Here is a 20,075-nt window from a genome sequence, read left to right as displayed (position 1 = left end):
AGCACAGAGATCTCGGAGGGTTGTAAGGGCTGGAGGACATTATAGGGCTAGGGAGAAGTGAGGCCTTGGACAGACATAAACCTGAAGGTGCACAGCACAAAGACCCCGGTAACCTTGGATGGGTATATTTAAGCGTCCCTGGGTTCAATGCTCAGGATTTTGACCCAGCGTCAGTGAAGGAAGACATGCTGGTGAGTTGAGTATGGACAGGGATTGGTAGTAATATCTGCCATAATGGTTTATAGTATTTTGGTCCTGCGCCTGACTTTTCTGAGAAATGGCTCCTTGGGTAAGAACACCCAATTCTTGTGAACTACACAGGAAGAGAAGGGAACAGCTAATGAGCACAGTCTGTTGGTAGAACCAAAGACCTTCTCAAAATGTAGAGAGTTACATACAGGTTAATAATGAAAATGGGAGAAGTACAATGAACAGGAGACAGCAAAGGCTGAGATTCCATGAAGGTTCCTAGCTACCATTAGAAGAAGATCCCAACATCCAATAAACAGGATTAGAGTCAGTTCTCTTTTGTGTTGTGTGGCACTACCAATGCTAAATAAGAGAAATTAGCAACTCAAAACTGGGCATCCATGAGGTGCTCTGAGCCATCAGCAGCAGCAGAATTGTATTATGCTACAATCTGTAAGCTCACAGTGCAGCATGTCCCTCACTCCTACATTACCATGAAGCCCTTTAACTCCTGATATCATTCTGGTGAATCTGTGTGGCACTCCCTCTAAGGCCAATCATCCTTCCTGAGGTGCGATGTCCAGAACCAAACAAATGCAGTTTAACCAGAGCTTTATACAACTCCAGCAGAATTCCCATTCCTTCTATTCCAGGCTCCTTAAGACAAAAGCCAACATTTCAATAGCTTTTAGAAGTTGAATTTTATTGGTTTCAGTTTAATTTAGTCGATTTTAGAGGTTGAATTACCTTTTTTGGTTGAATTTAGTACTGGGGACACTAGCTCTTACTAATTTCAATACTTAAACTGCCAAATCTCTCTATTTCCCTCAAGTTCCTATTGTTTCATCAGTTGGAAAATACTTCTTACTAGATCCAAAGTGAATGACCTCCCACTTCCTCAAATGAACTCCACCTGTTACAGTTTTGCCCACTCATATTGTCTATTCATGTCCCTTTGCACCTCCTGCTTCTGTCTTCTCCACTACTAGCTTAGTGTTTTAGCAAACTTATACGTAAAACTCTCTATTCCTCATCCAAATTATTAATTGGTATGATGAAAAGTTGAGGCCTCAAAGCAGATTCCTGAGAACACCATTTGTCACATCCCACCAATCAGATTATTCTCTCTACCCAGTATCACCGCCTCATACCTCCCATTCAATTTCCAACCAAAGTCACAAAGTACCTCCAATTTCATGTACTCTCATTCTGCTACTACTACCTTGTGTGGAACCAAACTGAATGTGCTTTGGAACTTACAGAGACAACATCAGTTGACATTCCCTTAGATACATGTAGAATAAAAAATGAGTATCGTGTGAGCAAAGGTGAGCATGGAACCACTGTGCTGCCATAAAAGCCCATCAGGAGAGGAAATCTGCTGTCCTCACCCAGCCTGACCTACATATGACTTCAGACCCACAGTAATGTGGATGAATCTTAAATGCCCTTAGAATGGTCCAGCCAACCACTCAGTTGTCAAGAAGGTGGCTCACCACCACCTTCCCAAGGGTAATTGGGGATGGGCAATACATGTTGGCTTTGCCAACCATGCCCACATTCCATGAATGAATAAAAACAAACTCCTCACAAAATTCAATTTGTCAGACATGATGTATACTTTAGCAAAAGCTTGCGAATCTTTCTGATCAGCTTCTGTTCGATCCAGTACTCAGTCACTTTGGGATGAATTTTTATAGCCCTGTGAAGATGGAGTTAGAAGTGGGCGACGGGGGTGGGGGTGGGGGGGGGGGGGGGGGGGGGGGTGGGGGGGGGGGGGGGGGGGGGGGTGGGGGGATGGTGGGGTGGGTAGTGTGTGTAAATAGGGGGGGAGCTGCGTTGGGACAGCTCCCGAACACAGAGTTCCCAGGAGCAGAAGAGGAAGGAAAATCGGCCGCCCACTCCAACAGGGTGGGAAGCCAATTGCGTCACATTAGGGCCCAATTAGGGGCCATTTTACAATGGAGACAGTGTCTTCCTGCCATCATGGCAGGCCCCCCCCCACCCCCCGCCCCGGTACCCTGCTGTGTGCAGAGCCCACTCTAGAGGCAACCTCCCAGCGATAGACCAGGGGACCATCAGAGCTGGAAGCTCCATGCCTCATTTAAACCTCCGCCAAGAAAAAAGGTGACCTTGGTGGCCAAAACTAGTCTTGTGGAGGATTCCCCCTCCTCCCCAATGGCCCCATCTACTGTGGGTGTCTTCCAACTAACATTTGCAGAAGGCATCGGAGAGTACATCCATGTTGATGCGTCTTGTGCTCGTCTGCCTGTCTCAGCAGCTTCTACCTCTCCCAGCGGGGCTGCCTGCTGGACATTGCTCTGGGCCTCTCTGCTTCCCTGTCTGCTCACTATCCTCAATTGGACGAAGGTCTGGAGGCGGCTTCCTCCTCACCCACCTTCGTGAAATCCACTCCAGACGTCCCCACCACGGCCATTTCTAGGTTCCTGACTGAACCCCTGGTATTGAGGTTGAAGTCAGGATCGTGATCCATTTGGAAAATACAGCCCCTTATCAGTAACGATAGCTTCTAGTAGCTTCCACATAACTGATGTTAAACAGACCGATCTTTAATTACTTGATTTCCCTCTCCTTCCCTTCATAAGGAATGGAGTAACATTATTCTAATCTATTGGCACAAGACCTAAGTCAAGAAAAGTTTGAAAGTTTATGAGTATAATTTCTGTAAGTTCCTCACCTACTTATTTTAACACCTAGGGGTGGAAGACATCAGGTCTTTGAAGATTTATCTAATTTTAAGTCCCATTATTGTCTCCGTTGCCATTTTGTCACTGATGTTCAGTCTAATAAGTTCCTCTCCTTGATTTATTTTTAGTTTGCTTTCTAACACTTTCTGTCCTTTTTTCTCTATTACGAAAACTGATGGAAAGTACATGTTTAATAAAGCTGCCAGTGAAATTTGGGGAAGGTATTAGTAGAGGAAACAGATGCAGTACATCAATCCAGTAAATGATTCCTAGTCACAGCCTGCTCCATTGACAGAATTAACAGCTTTGTGCATCCGTTTCCCAATCTCACTCCAGTTCTATTGCCATGGCAGGATTTTCCTTGCAGGCTTCTGAACCCTGCTGACAGGTTGAAATGGGGTTCAAGAGCCCGCACTGTGTGGGGAACAGTCACTCATTGAGATTTTCCCCAATTTAGCCAATTATTGACCAGAGGACAGGCTCACTGTCCAATTGGAGAGCCAATCAGAACACGAGAAATAGGAGCAGGAGTAGACCACATGGCCCATCGAGCCTGCTCTGCCATTCTATACAATCATGGCTGATCTTGGGTTTCAACTCCATTTTCCCGCCCATTCTCCATATCCCTTGATTCCCTGAGAAACCAAAAATCTGTCTATCCCAGCCTTAAATGTATTCAATAACGGAGCATCCACATCTCTCTGGGGTACAAAATTCCGAGGCTTCACAGCCCATTGAGTGAAGAAATTTCTCCTCATCTCAGTCCTAAATGATCAGCCTCTTATCCTGAGACTGTGCCCCTGTGTTTTAGGTTCCCTGAACAGTGGAAACAATCTCTCAGCATCCACCCTGTCAAACCCCTTCAGGATTTTGTAGGTTTCAATGAGATCACCTCTCATTCTTCCAAACTCCAGAGAATAAAAGCCCAATTTACTAAGCATCTCATCATAGGACAACCCTCTCAACCCAGGGAACAATCTAGTAAACCTTCGCTGTATCGCCTCCAATGCAAGTATATCCTTCCTTAAATGTGGAGACCAAAATTGCACACAGTATTGTGGGTATGGCCACACCAAAATTCTGTACAACAGTAGCAAGACTCCTTTATTCCTGTACTGCAATCCCCTTGTTCCATTTGCCTTCCTAATTGCTTGCTGTACCTGCACGCTAACTTTCTGCGTTCCTTGTTTGAACGAAATCTCTCTGAACAGCAACACTTACAAGTTTCTCACCTTTTAAAAAATATGCTGCTTTTTTATTCTTATGACCAAAATGAATAACTTCACATTTCCATAAATTATAATCCATTTGCCATCTTGTTGCACACTCGCTTCACCTGTCTCCTTGCAGCCTGTGTCCTCTCGCAGCCTACCTTTCCCCCCATCTTTGTATCATCAAGAAACTTAGATATGTTACTCTCTGTTATTATCTATTATCTAAGTCATTAATATAGATTGTAAATAGCTGAGGACCCAGCACTGATCCTTGCGGCACTCCACTATTCACAACCTGCCAACTTGAAAATGCCCCGTTTATGCCCACTCTCTGCTTCCTGTCATTTGCCATGCTAATATTTTACCTCCAACTCCATGAGCCCTTATCTTGCTATTAACCATTTGTGTGACACTTTATCAAATGCCTTTTGGAAATCCTGGTATACTACGTCTACTGGTTCCCCTTTATCTACCTTACTAGTTTACACCCTCATGATTCCTGATTGAAAAGAGCAACATGATGCCAGTTCAGGCAAGTGAAAGAGAGACCATTTCAAAATGGAGGCAAACACTCTCTAACATTTTCAAATTTTAAAAAATAGACCTTAGCAGCAGTGCCACCACCGTGGGGAGGGGTAGTTAGGGAAGAATTCCTTTACAGGGCAGCCTGCGACTGCAGCTGATTCCCAGCAGACAGTGGGTGTTCCCCAGATATACCTGGAGTGCTGGTACTCTCGACCTCTGCCAGCAGGGTCACCTCCAGAGAGTTGAACACAGGAGCCTCCAATAACTCTCCTGTGTTCAACTTTCTCACTCTGACTCCACTCCCAGTCTCACTCTGAACCTATTCCCAGACTCACTCTGACTCCACTCCCAGACTCACTCTGACTCCACTCCCACTCTCACTCTGACTCTATTCCCAGACTCACTCTGAATCCACTCCTAGTCTCACTCTGACCCTATTCCCAGACTCACTCTGACTCCACTCCCAGACTCACTCTGACCCTATTCCCAGTCTCACTTGACTCCACTCCCGGACTCACTCTGACCCCACTCCCGGACTCACCCTGACTCCACTCCCAGTCTCACTCTGACCTTATTCCTAGACTCACTCTGACTGCACTCCCAGACTCACGCTGACCCTATTCCTAGTCTCACTTGACTCCACTCCCGGACTCACTCTGACTCCACTCCCAGAATTACTCTGACCCTATTCCCAGTTTCACTTGACTCTGCTGCTGGACTCACTCTTACCCTATTCCCAGACTCACTCTGACTCTATTCCTAGTCCCACTTGACTCCACTCCCAGACTCACTCTGACTCCACTCCCAGACTCACTCTGACCCTATTCCCAGACTCACACTGACTCCACTCCCAGACTCACTCTGACTCCACTCCCAGACTCACTCTGACTCCACTCCCAGACTCACTCTGACTCCACTCCCAGACTCACTCTGACTCCACTCCCAGACTCACTGTGACCCTATTCCCAGCCTCACTTGACTCCACTCACAGACTCACTCTGACTCCACTCCCAGACTCACTCTGACTCTATTCCCAGACTCACACTGACTCCACTCCCAGACTCACTCTGACTCCACTCCGAGACTCACTCTGACCCTATTCCCAGTCTCACATGACTCCATTCCCAGACTCACTCTGGCTCCACTCCCAGTCTCACTCTGACTCTATTCCCAGACTCACTCTGACCCTATTCCCAGTCTCACTTGACTCCGCTGCTGGACTCACTCTGACCCTATCCCCAGACTCACTCTGACTCTACTCCTAGTCTCAATCTGACCCTATTCACAGACTCACTCTGACTCTACTCCTAGTCTCACTCTGACCCTATTCCCAGACTCACTCTGACTCTATTCCCAGACTCACTCTGACCCTTTTCCCAGACTCACTCTGACTCTATTCCCAGACTCACTCTGACTCCACTCCTAGTCTCACTCTGACCCTATTCCCAGACTCACTCTGACTCTATTCCCAGACTCACTCTGACTCCACTCCCAGACTCACTCTGACCCTATTCCCAGACTCACTCTGACTCTACTCCCAGACTCACTCTGGCTCTATTCCCAGACTCACTCTGACCCTACTCCCAGACGCACTCTGACCCTATTCCCAGACTCACTCTGACCCTATTCCCAGACTCACTCTGACTCCACTCCCAGACTCACTCTGACTCTATTCCCAGACTCACTCTGACTTTATTCCCAGACTCACTCTGACTCTATTCCCAGACTCACTCTGACTCTACTCCCAGACTCACTCTGGCTCTATTCCCAGACTCACTCTGACCCTATTCCCAGACTCACTCTGACCCTATTCCCAGACTCACTCTGACTCCACTCCCAGACTCACTCTGACTCTATTCCCAGACTCACTCTGACTCTATTCCCAGACTCACTCTGACTCTATTCCCAGACTCACTCTGACCCTATTCCCAGACTCATTCTGACCCTATTCCCAGACTCACTCTGACTCCATTCCCAGACTCACTCTGACCCTATTCCCAGGCTCACTCTGACTCCACTCCCAGACTCACTTTGACTTTATTCCCAGACTCACTCTCACTCCACTCCCAGACTCAATTGACTCCACTCCCAGACTCACTCTCACTCCACACCCGGACTCATTCTGACTCTATTCCCAGTCTCACTCTGACCCTATTCCCAGTCTTACTTGACTCTGCTGCTGGACTCACTCTGACCCTATTCCCAGTCTCACTCTGACTCCACTCCCAGACTCACTCTGACCCTATTCCCAGACTCACTCTGACCCTATTCCCAGACTCACTCTGACTCTATTCCCAGACTCACTCTGACTCTATTCCCAGACTCACTCTGACCTTATTCCCAGACTTGCTCTGACTCTATTCCCAGACTCACTCTGACCCTATTCCCAGACTCACTCTGACCCTATTCCCAGACTCACTCTGACTCCACTCCCAGACTCACTCTGACTCTATTCGCAGATTCACTCTGACTCCACTCCCAGACTCACTCTGACTCCACTCCCAGTCTCACTTGACTCCACTCCCAGACTCACTCTGACTCCACACCCGGACTCATTCTGACTCTATTCCCAGACTCACTCTAACTCCACTCCCAGTCTCACTCTGACCCTATTCCCAACTCACTCTGACTCCACTCCCAGACTCACTCTGACCCTATTCCCAGTCTCACACTGACTCCACTCCCAGACTCACACTGACTCCACTCACAGTCTCAGTCTGACTCCCAGTGTCGCACTGGTTTCACTCCCACACACATTTCTGGCTCCACACGCTTCTTCTTTCTCACTTCATCCCTAGTCTCACTCCAGTTGCGCCGCTCCCAGTCTGTGCCTCACTCCGGTCCCAGCTCTGATCCACCGCGGTTTTTTTTTGCATCTCTCCCTCGACGAAGAGAGTAGTTTTAAATATCTGGGCTGCAGAATAGGAGCGAGTGTCGGGAGGTTCTGAGTGGAGGGGTGAGGAGAGAGACATTGAGCTGAGAGGGATTGTGATTAGTTTGTGAGTTGTCAGCGGGGAGAGTGGAGTTTGCACTGAACGATCTGACAGGTGCTTGTAGAGGAACTTTTCATCCTGTGGGACCCCCGTCTGCTTCCGACCTCAACTTTCCCCAGAAAGTTTGCAAACAACAGGAGCTGCGGTTCGAGTGCAGCAACACGGAGTTCCGCTAATCTGTGTCTCCGCAACCGTTAACATCGAGAGACTGTTACCATGAACTTTCTGCTCCTTCTATTCTGCGGTGAGTAATGGGCAAAAATATTTAACAGCAATTACCTTTATTTTTTTTTTAAAAAGTTTCCACTCCAAAAGCCAGAAGCTGCACTTCCACTTTCAGATGTTTTTTTTTGTCGCTGTGATGACCCCGAGTTCTCTTCCCACTCGGGGAATTGGCTATTTGTGGACTGACACCATTTTAAAGTGAGTTTTTAACAATCTGCCCTAATGCCCATCTGAGCCAGTGCGACCCTCAGGGATGAGAGTGTGTCTGCCCCCTTTACCTAGGCTCCTGTTGCTACATGTGTCTCCAGTCCCACACTGTGAGCCCAGTCAGAGTTACTTACACACATTCCAGGCAGAAGTACATAAAAACACACACACACACATGTTAGATTCCTAATATAGAAATACGTGGGATGCAACTGCAGATTCTCAAACTAACCACCCTGTTTAGTCCCGAGCTTTCTCCTCCCCAGGCCCCAGGCTTTACATTGCATACATCGCTGGGAATTCTAGCTACAATGGTCCTGGTAACTCCTTCCAAATGTCATTGACGTTTTCCTCTCTGATTCCTGAAATAATCACTTGCTCTGAGATCCTAGGAGTCTCTCTGCTAATTGAAGATTCACTTTTGATATTTGCTTGCTTCATTCCCTGGATGAGTGCAGCTCCTACAGCACTCCAGAAGCTTGACACCATCCAGGACAAAGCAGCCCCACTTGATTGACACCACATCCACAAACCTTCACTCCCATCACCCCTGACGCACAGTAGCAGCAGTGTGTGTACCATCTACAAGATGCACTGTAGGAATTCACCAAGGCTCCTTAGACAGCACCTTCCAAACCCATGACCAGTACCATCTAGAAGGACAAGGGGAGCAGACACATGGGAACACCACCACCTGGGAAGTTCCCCCTCCAAGTCACTCACCATTTTGATTTGGAAATATATCGCCGTTCCTTCACTGTCACTGGGTCAAAATCCTGGAACTCCCTCCCTAACAGCACTGTGGGTGTACCTACACCACATGGACTGCAGCGGCTCAAGAAGGCAGCTCACCACCACCTTCTCAAGGGCAACTAGGGATGGGCAATAAATGCTGGCCCAGCCAGCGACGCCCACATCCCGTGAATGAATTAAAAAAAAGTGGCTCTTTATCAAACGCTGTTTGAAAGTCCACGCAGACCACATCAACCACATTATCCTCATCAACCCTCTCTGTCACCTCAACGCTTAGCTGCTGCTGCGGACACGATTGATTATGCTATTCCCTTCATTGATTCTCTCACCACCTGGCACTGTGCAGACTGCTTGATGTGTCTTTCAGGGAAACGAGGCCAGCTTGGTCATTTCAGTATTTCTGAGCCATTCTTGGTGATGGCCATTAAAGTCCCCACACCCAGAGTACCTGCTGAGCCCTTGCTACCCTCACTGCTTCTTCCAAGTGGTGTTCAACATGGAGGAATCATTCATCAGCATCCAGGGGTGGTAGGTGATAATCAGCAGGAGGTTTCCTTGCCTATGTTTAACCTGGTGCCGTGAGACTTCAGGAGTCTGGAGTCAATGCTAAGGATTCCTATAGCTACTCCTTCCTGTCTGTATATCATGGTGCCACCACCTCTGGTAGGTTGGCCCTGCTGGTGGGATAGGACATATCAATATATAGTGGTGGAGAAGTCTGGGACATTCGCTGTATGATGAATATGACTATGTCAGGCTGTTGCTTGATTCATCCGTGGGACAAATACCTCAATTTTGGCAGCAGTCCGAAAGGACTTTGCAGGATCAGTTCAGCTACCAACAGAAACATTGGGGGAGAACGTTTCCCTTAATATAACCTCCAAGGACACTCCAGTTGTGTCTTTGTTGTGTTCAAATTTGATGCCAAGGTTGATACTCAGAGGTCTGTCCTGATAGTGTACCCTTCTTTATCGATCGGTCACTGTTTAACACTGGAGTACAGTACTGATGGGAACAGGTCTGTCACTGTATAACACTGGAGTACAGTACTGGTGGGGATGGGTCTGTCACTGTATAACATTGGGGCACAGTACTGGTGGGGACAGGTCTGTCACTTTATAACACTGGGGTACAGTACTGGTGGGGATGGGTCTGTCACTGTATAACACTGGGGTACAGTACTGATGGGAACAGGTCTGTCACTGTATAACACTGGAGTACAGTACTGGTGGGGATGGGTCTGTCACTGTATAACATTGGGGCACAGTACTGGTGGGGACAGGTCTGTCACTTTATAACAATGGGGTACAGTACTGGTGGGGACAGGTCTGTCACTTTATAACAATGGGGTACAGTACTGGTGGGGACAGGTCTGTCACTGTATAACACTGGGGTACAGTACTGGTGGGGACAGTGTCTGTCACTGTATAACACTGGGGTACAGTACTGGTGGGGACAGGTCAGTCACTGTATAACACTGGGGTACACTACTGATGGGAACAGGTCTGTCACTGTATAACACTGGGATACAGTACTGGTGGGGATGGGTCTGTCATTGTATAACACTGGGGTACAGTACTGGAGGGGACAGTGTCTGTCACTGTATAACACTGGGGTACAGTACGGGTGGGGACAGGTCAGTCACTGTATAACACTGGGGTACACTACTGATGGGAACAGGTCTGTCACTGTATAACACTGGGATACAGTACTGGTGGGGATGGGTCTGTCATTGTATAACACTGGGGTACAGTACTGGAGGGGACAGTGTCTGTCACTGTATAACACTGGGATACAGTACTGGTGGGGATGGGTCTGTCATTGTATAACACTGGGGTACAGTACTGGAGGGGACAGTGTCTGTCACTGTATAACACTGGGGTACAGTACTGGTGGGGACAGTGTCTGTCACTGTATAACACTGGGGTACACTACTGATGGGAACAGGTCTGTCACTGTATAACTTTGGGGTACAGTACTGATGGGAACAGGTCTGTCACTGTATAACACTGGGGTACAGTACTGATGGGAACAGGTCTGTCACTGTATAATGTTGGGTCACAGTACTGATGGGAACAGGTCTGTCACTGTATAACACTGGGGTACAGGACTGGTGGGGACAGGTCTGTCACTGTATAACACTGGGGTACAGTACTGGTGGGGACAGGTCTGTCACTGTATAACACTGGGGTACAGTACTGGTGGGGACGGGTCTGTCACTGTATAACACTGGGGTACAGTACTGATGGGAACAGGTCTGTCACTGTATAACACTGGGGTACATTACTGGTGGGGACAGTCTGTCACTGTATAACACTGGGGTACAATACTGGTGGGGACAGGTCTGTCACTGTATAACACTAGGATACAGTACTGGTGGGGACAGGTCTGTCACTGTATAATGCTGGGGTACAGTACTGATGGGAACAGGTCTGTCACTATAACACTGGGGTACAGTACTGGTGGGGACAAGTCTGTCACTGTATAACACTGGGGTACAGTACTGGTGGGGACAAGTCTGTCACTGTATCACACTGGGGTACAGTACTGGTGGGCACAGGTCTATCACTATAACACTGGGGTACAGTACTGGTGGGGACAGGTCTGTCAATGTATAACACTGGGATACAGTACTGATGGGAACAGGTCTGTCACTGTATAACACTGGGGTACAGTACTGATGGGAACAGGTCTGTCACTGTATAACACTGGGGTACAATACTGGCGGGCATAAGTCTGTCACTGTATAACACTGGGGTATAGTACTGGTGGGGACGGGTCTGTCACTGTATAACAGTGGTGTACAGTACTGGTGGGGACATGTCTGCTGTATAACACTGGAGTACAGTACTGATGGGAACAGGTCAGTTACTGTATAACGGGTACAGTACTGGTGGGGACAAGTCTATTGCTGTATAACACTGGGGTACAGTACTGTTGGGGACAGGTCTGTCATTGTATAACACTGGGGTACAGACTGGTAGGGACAAGTCTACTGCTGTATAACACTGGGTTACAGTACTGGTGGGGACTGGTCTGTCGCTGTATAACACTGGGATACAGTACTGGTGGGGATGGGTCTGTTACTGTGCAACACTAGCGTACAGTACTGGTGGGGATGGGTCTGTCGCTGTATAACACTGGGGTACAGTACTGGTGGGGACGAGTCTGTTACTGTGCAACACTGGCGTACAGTACTGGTGGGGACGGGTCTGTCGCTGTATAACACTGGGGTACAGTACTGGTGGGGACGAGTCTTTTAATGTATAACACTGGGGTACAGTCATATTGGGGACGGGTCTGTCATTGTATAACACTGGGGTACAGTACTGGTGTGGACGGGTCTGTCACTGTATAACACTGGGTTACAGCACTGGTGTGGACAGGTCTGTCACTGTATAACACTGGGGTACAGTACTGGTGGGGACTGGTCTGTCACTGTATAACACTGGGGTACAGTATTGGTGGGGATGGGTCTGTCATTGTATAACACTGGGGTACAGTATTGGTGGGGATGGGTCTGTCATTGTATAACACTGGGGTACAGTACTGGTGGGGACTGGTCTGTCACTGTATAACACTGGGGTACAGTACTGGTGGGGATGGGTCTGTCACTGTATAACACTGGGGTACAGTACTGGTGGGAACAGGTCTGTCACTGTATAACACTGGGGTACAGTACTGGTGGGAACAGGTCTGTCACTGTATAACACTGGGGTACAGTACTGGTGGGGATGGGTCTGTCACTGTATAACACTGGGGTACAGTACTGGTGGGAACAGGTCTGTCACTGTATAACACTGGGGTACAGTACTGGTGGGAACAGGTCTGTCACTGTATAACACTGGGGTACATTACTGGTGGGAACAGGTCTGTCACTGTATAACCCTGGGGTACAGTACTGGTGGGGATGGGTCTGTCACTGTATAACACTGGGGAACAGTACCGGTGGGGACGGGTCTGTCACTGTATAACACTGGGGAACAGTACTGGTGGGGACGGGTCTGTCACTGTATAACACTGGGGAACAGTAATGGTGGGGACGGGTCTCTCACTGTATAACACTGGGGTACAGTACTGGTGGGAACAGGTCTGTCACTGTATAACCCTGGGGTACAGTACTGGTGGGGATGGGTCTGTCACTGTATAACACTGGGGTACAGTACAGGTGGGGACAGGTCTGTCACTGTGTAACACTGGGGTACAGTACTGGTGGGAACAGGTCTGTCACTGTATAACACTGGGGTACAGTACAGGTGGGGACGGGTCTCTCACTGTATAACACTGGGGTACAGTACTGGTGGGGTTGGGTCTGTCACTGTATAACACTGGGGTTCAGTACTGGTGGGGACGGGTCTGTCACTGTATAACACTGGGGTACAGTACTGGTGGGGACGGGTCTGTCACTGTATAACACTGGGGTACAGTACTGGTGGGGACAGGTCTGTCACTGTATAACACTGGGGTACAGTACTGGTGGGGACAGGTCTGTCACTGTATAACACTGGGGTACAGTACTGGTGGGGACGGGTCTGTCACTGTATAACACTGGGGTACAGTATTGGTGGGGACGGGTCTGTCACTGTATAACACTGGGGTACAGTACTGGTGGGGACAGGTCTGTCACTGTATAATGTTGGGTCACAGTACTGATGGGAACAGGTCTGTCACTGTATAACACTGGGGTACAGTACTGGTGGGGACAGGTCTGTCACTGTATAACACTGGGGTACAGTACTGGTGGGGACAGGTCTGTCACTGTATAACACTGGGGTACAGTACTGGTGGGGACAGGTCTGTCACTGTATAACACTGGGGTACAGTACTGGTGGGGACGGGTCTGTCACTGTATAACACTGGGGTACAGTACTGATGGGAACAGGTCTGTCACTGTATAACACTGGGGTACATTACTGGTGGGGACAGTCTGTCACTGTATAACACTGGGGTACAATACTGGTGGGGACAGGTCTGTCACTGTATAACACTAGGATACAGTACTGGTGGGGACAGGTCTGTCACTGTATAACGCTGGGGTACAGTACTGATGGGAACAGGTCTGTCACTATAACACTGGGGTACAGTATTGGTGGGGACAAGTCTGTCACTGTATAACACTGGGGTACAGTACTGGTGGGGACAAGTCTGTCACTGTATAACACTGGAGTACAGTACTGGTGGGCACAGGTCTATCACTATAACACTGGGGTACAGTACTGGTGGGGACAGGTCTGTCAATGTATAACACTGGGATACAGTACTGATGGGAACAGGTCTGTCACTGTATAACACTGGGGTACAGTACTAGTGGGGACGGGTCTGTCACTATAACCTTGGGGTACAATACTGGTGGGCACAGTTCTGTCACTGTATAACACTGGGGTACAGTACTGATGGGAACAGGTCTGTCACTGTATAACACTGGGGTACAATACTGGCGGGCATAAGTCTGTCACTGTATAACACTGGGGTATAGTACTGGTGGGGACGGGTCTGTCACTGTATAACAGTGGTGTACAGTACTGGTGGGGACATGTCTGTTGCTGTATAACACTGGAGTACAGTACTGATGGGAACAGGTCAGTTACTGTATAACGGGTACAGTACTGGTGGGGACAAGTCTAATGCTGTATAACACTGGGGTACAGTACTGTTGGGGACAGGTCTGTCATTGTATAACACTGGGGTACAGACTGGTAGGGACAAGTCTACTGCTGTATAACACTGGGGTACAGTACTGGTGGGGACTGGTCTGTCGCTGTATAACACTGGGATACAGTACTGGTGGGGATGGGTCTGTTACTGTGCAACACTGGGGTACAGTACTGGTGGGGACGAGTCTGTTAATGTATAACACTGGGGTACAGTCATATTGGGGACGGGTCTGTCATTGTATAACACGGTTACAGTACTGGTGGGGACGGGTCTGTCACTGTATAATACTGGGGAATAATCATATTGGGGACGGGTCTGTCACTGTATAACACTGGGGTACAGTACTGGTGGGGTTGAGTCTGTCACTGTATAACACTGTGGTACAGTACTGGTGGGGACGGGTCTGTCACTGTATAACACTGGGGTACAGTACTGGTGTGGACGGGTCTGTCACTGTATAACACTGGGTTACAGCACTGGTGTGGACAGGTCTGTCACTGTATAACACTGGGGTACAGTACTGGTGGGGACTGGTCTGTCACTGTATAACACTGGGGTACAGTATTGGTGGGGATGGGTCTGTCATTGTATAACACTGGGGTACAGTACTGGTGGGGACTGGTCTGTCACTGTATAACACTGGGGTACAGTACTGGTGGGGATGGGTCTGTCACTGTATAACACTGGGGTACAGTACTGGTGGGAACAGGTCTGTCACTGTATAACACTGGGGTACAGTACTGGTGGGAACAGGTCTGTCACTGTATAACACTGGGGTACAGTACTGGTGGGGATGGGTCTGTCACTGTATAACACTGGGGTACAGTACTGGTGGGAACAGGTCTGTCACTGTATAACACTGGGGTACAGTACTGGTGGGAACAGGTCTGTCACTGTATAACACTGGGGTACAGTACTGGTGGGAACAGGTCTGTCACTGTATAACCCTGGGGAACAGTACCGGTGGGGACGGGTCTGTCACTGTATAACACTGGGGAACAGTACTGGTGGGGACGGGTCTGTCACTGTATAACACTGGGGAACAGTAATGGTGGGGACGGGTCTCTCACTGTATAACACTGGGGTACAGTACTGGTGGGAACAGGTCTGTCACTGTATAACCCTGGGGTACAGTACTGGTGGGGATGGGTCTGTCACTGTATAACACTGGGGTACAGTACAGGTGGGGACAGGTCTGTCACTGTGTAACACTGGGGTACAGTACTGGTGGGAACAGGTCTGTCACTGTATAACACTGGGGTACAGTACAGGTGGGGACGGGTCTCTCACTGTATAACACTGGGGTACAGTACTGGTGGGGTTGGGTCTGTCACTGTATAACACTGGGGTTCAGTACTGGTGGGGACGGGTCTGTCACTGTATAACACTGGGGTACAGTACTGGTGGGGACGGGTCTGTCACTGTATAACACTGGGGTACAGTACTGGTGGGGACAGGTCTGTCACTGTATAACACTGGGGTACAGTACTGGTGGGGACGGGTCTGTCACTGTATAACACTGGGGTACAGTATTGGTGGGGACGGGTCTGTCACTGTATAACACTGGGGTACAGTACTGGTGGGGACAGGTCTGTCACTGTATAACACTGGGGTACAGTACTGATGGGAACAGGTCTGTCACGGTATTATTCTGTCTGTAGCTTTGCTGCCCTGACTCAGAGACAGGCATTTGCCTATTTGATGTGCTTTTCTTTGGTATAAGTTGGCTGGGAGTGAGTGATGAATGTGCGTGGGTAACACTATCCCCTGCCATGTCATGTGGTTTATTTTGGAGAAGTGCTTATTAGGCCATCAGTGCATTCCTGTACTGTGTATGTGTGACCCAGCATTCCAGCTGTGCTCTGGTTCTAAATCCTCCATGGACAGCTGGCAAGCACAATAGCATTCATTAAACCATTACTTTGATGGGTGTTGATGGGGGAGGTAGGTGTACACTGAGTTGTTGCAATGGCACTGATACTTATAGACAGCATGCAGGGAACTGACCCTGCTCCATCTCAACATCCTGCTAGAAGCTTCAACAGTTGAATTTGAGCGATGGAAATGAATGTGGAAACCTGTTTACCTCACTGTCCATGTGCTAATTTGTTGCTGCCTTCTGACTTCTGTGTATTCTTGTTTCTGGAAATCGTCACGTCTGCGTGCGTGTGTCTGCGTGCGTGTGTCTGCGTGCGTGTGTCTGCGTGCGTGTGTCTGCGTGCGTGTGTCTGCGTGCGTGTCTGCGTGCGTCTGCGTGCGTGCGTCTGCGTCTGCGTGCGTGTGTCTGCGTCTGTGTGCATCTGTGTGCGTCTGCGTGTGCGTCTGCGTGTGTGTCTGCGTGTGTGTCTGCGTGTGTGTCTGCGTGTGTGTCTGCGTGTGTGTCTGCGTGTGTGTCTGCGTGCGTGTGTCTGCGTGCGTGTGTCTGCGTGCGTGCGTCTGCGTGCGTGCGTCTGCGCGTGTGTCTGCGCGCGTGTGTCTGCGTGCGTGTGTCTGCGTGCGCGTGTCTGCGTGCGTGTGTCTGCGTGCGCGTGTCTGCGTGCGTGTGTCTGCGTGCGTGTGTCTGCGTGCGTGTGTCTGCGTGCGTGTGTGTGCGTGCGTATGTCTGCATGCGTATGTCTGCGTGCGTGTGTCTGCGTGCGTGTGTCTGCGTGCGTGTGTCTGCGTGCGTGTGTCTGCGTGCGTGTGTGTGCGTGCGTGTGTGTGCGTGCGTGTGTGTGCGTGTGTCTGCGTGCGTGTGTCTGCGTGCGTGTGTCTGCGTGCGTGTGTCTGCGTGCGTGCGTGTGTCTGCGTGCGTGCGTATGTCTGCGTGCGTGTGTCTGCGTGCGTGTCTGCGTGCGTGTCTGCGTGCGTGTGTCTGCGTGCGTGTGTCTGCGTGCGTGCGTGTGTCTGCGTGCGTGCGTGTATCTGCGTGCGTGCGTATGTCTGTGTGCGTGTGTCTGCGTGTGTCTGCGTGCGTGTGTCTGCGTGCGTGTGTCTGCGTGCGTGTGTCTGCGTGCGTGTGTCTGCGTCTGCGTGTGTGCGTGCGTGCGTCTGCGTGCGTGCATGTGTCTGCATGCGTGCGTCTGCGTGCGTGTCTGCGTGCGTGTGTCTGCGTGCGTGTCTACATTTGCTTATGTTTCAAGGAGTATGGCTTTTTAAGAATTCATGAGATGTGAGTGTCGTGAGCAAGGCCAGCATTTATTGTCCATCCCTAGTTGCCCCTTGAGAAGGTGGTGCTGGGCTGCCGCCTTGAACTGCTGCAGTCCATGTGGTGTCGGTACACCCACAGTGCTGTTAGGGAGGGAGTTCCAGGATTTTGACCCAGTGACAGTGAAGGAACGGTGATATATTTCCAAGTCAGGATGGTGAGTGACTTGGAGGGGAACTTCCCGGTGGTGGTGTTCCCATGTATCTGCTGCCCTTGTCCTTCTAGATGGTAGTAGTCATGGGTTTGGAAGGTGCTGTCGAAGGAGCCCTGGTGAATTCCTGCAGTGCATCTTGAAGATGGTACACACTGCTGCTACTGTGCGTTGGTGATGGAGGGAGTGGATGTCTAAGGTGGTGGACGGGGTGCTGATCAAGCAGGCTGCTTTGTCCTGGATGCTGTCCAACATCTTGAGTGTTGTTGGAGCTGCACTCACCATGAGAATGGTCAACAGAATAAAAATCCTTTTCTCTACAAAAAATCTTTGCAACATTTGTTATTCTTCAAATTGTGATATTAAATAAACAATTAAACTTGCTGTTTAAACAAGGCTGGCTGTCTGATGTGGAAGAGCTGAAGGAAAACCCAGTGATGACTGTGCCCTCTCCCAGTGACCCCTGTCTTTCTCCCTCTCCCAATGACTAATTGTCCCTCTGTGTCTCTCTCTCTGTCTCTCTCTCTCTCCCTCCCTGTGACTTTGTCTCTCTTTCTTTCCCCCTCTCCCTGACTCTCTCTCTCTCTTTCTCTCTTCCTCGTCACTCTGTCACTCTCTCTCTTCCTGCCTGTCACACTTTCTCTCTCTTTTCTGCCCCCATCGCACTCTCTCTCTCTCTCTGTCTGTCTCTCTCGCTCTCTCTCTCTCGCTCTCTCCCTCTCCCCGTCCCCTGCTCCCCCTCTCTCCCAGTGACTCCACTCCCTCTGTGATTCTCATGTGTGTGCTGACACATTCTTCCTCCTCCAATAACTATGATTGGGTGAGTGACTGAGAGGTTTGGGCAGAAAGAATACCGTTTGATTCCACAGTGATCACGTGAATGAGTGATTGCCGAATATGGAGTTTAGTTTATTAAAGCTGCAGTGGTCCATTCTCTGCAGCTTTGGTATCACACATCAGAGAAAATTCTGCTCGGTGATGAATATAATCCAAACAATTTTGTTCGCGAATAATGAAGTTGGTGAGGATGGGGAGATGAAGGGGAAGGGGGAGAGTATGGGAGGGGAGGGGGAGGTTAGAGGGGAAAGGAGGGGAGGGGGAGGTTAGAGGGGAAAGGAGGGGAGGGGGAGCGTATGGGAGGGGAGGGGGAGGTTAGAGGGGAAAGGAGGGGAGGGGGAGGTTAGAGGGGAAAGGAGGGGAGGGGGAGGTTAGAGGGGAAAGGAGGGGAGGGGGAGCGTATGGGAGGGGAGGGGGAGGTTAGAGGGGAAAGGAGAGGAGGGGGAGAGTATGGGAGGGGAGGGGGATGTTAGAGGGGAAAGGAGGGGATGGGGAGAGAATGGGAGGTGAGGGGGAGGTTAGAGGGGAAAGAGGGGGAGGTTAGAGGGGAAAGGAGGGGAGGGGGAGCGTATGGGAGGGGAGGGGGATGTTAGAGGGGAAAGGAGGGGATGGGGAGAGAATGGGAGGTGAGGGGGAGGTTAGAGGGGAAAGAGGGGGAGGTTAGAGGGGAAAGGAGGGGAGGGGAGAGTATGGGAGGGGAGGGGAGGGGGAGGTTAGAGGGGAAAGGAGGGGAGGGGGAGGTTAGAGGGGAAAGGAGGGGAGGGGGAGCGTATGGGAGGGGAGGGGGATGTTAGAGGGGAAAGGAGGGGATGGGGAGAGAATGGGAGGTGAGGGGGAGGTTAGAGGGGAAAGAGGGGGAGGTTAGAGGGGAAAGGAGGGGAGGGGGAGCGTATGGGAGGGGAGGGGGAGGTTAGAGGGGAAAGAAGGGGAGGGGGAGAGTGTGGAGAAGGGGACAGGAGAGGGAGGGGATAGGGACATTAGGGGGAGGGGAGGTGAGGTGGAGGCGAGGGGGAAGGGAGGGGGAAAGGAGGGAAGGTGAGGGGGAGGGAATGGTGACGAGAGGGGACAGGAAGTGGAAGGTGAGGTGGAGGGGTAGTGAGGGGAGGGGAGGAAGGGTAGGGAATGGGAGGGAGAGTGGGAGGTGAGCAGTAGGGGAAGGGGTAGGTGAGGGGGAGGGAGGGGAAAGGAGGGCAGGACGATGGGATGAGGTTGAAGGAGAGGGGCAGATGAAGAATGAGGAGCAGGAAGTATTATTTGAGGGGAGGCGATGGTGTATTGTCACTGGACTGGTAATCTAGAGACTCAGGGTAACACTCTGGGGACCCGGGTTCGAATCCCACCGCGGCACATAATGAAATTTGACTTTAATAAAAAATCTGGATCTTGAAATCATTGTTGTAAAAACCCATCTGGTTCACCAATGCCCTTTAG

The 20,075-nt window shown here is 50.1% G+C and overlaps 1 protein-coding gene across 2 annotated transcripts in view; it reads left to right on the top strand.

Annotated features, from left to right (window-relative positions):
- The first annotated feature begins 7,559 nt into the window (after positions 1-7,559).
- lamb2 (laminin, beta 2 (laminin S)) overlaps positions 7,560-20,075 on the top strand; it is a 231,545-nt gene continuing 219,029 nt past the window's right edge. For both annotated transcript variants that reach the window (XM_041192265.1, XM_041192264.1), the window contains exon 1: positions 7,560-7,873. In XM_041192265.1, coding sequence (XP_041048199.1) covers positions 7,846-7,873 — 28 coding nt within the window. In that variant the 5' untranslated portion in view covers positions 7,560-7,845. The remainder of the gene's footprint in view (positions 7,874-20,075) is intronic.

This window comes from Carcharodon carcharias, chromosome 7 (genome assembly GCF_017639515.1).
Source record: "Carcharodon carcharias isolate sCarCar2 chromosome 7, sCarCar2.pri, whole genome shotgun sequence".
In the NCBI taxonomy this organism is placed as follows: domain Eukaryota; kingdom Metazoa; phylum Chordata; class Chondrichthyes; order Lamniformes; family Lamnidae; genus Carcharodon; species Carcharodon carcharias.
The sequence above is the reverse complement of the archived record's forward strand: the minus strand, read 5'-3'. Positions and strand labels throughout refer to the sequence as shown.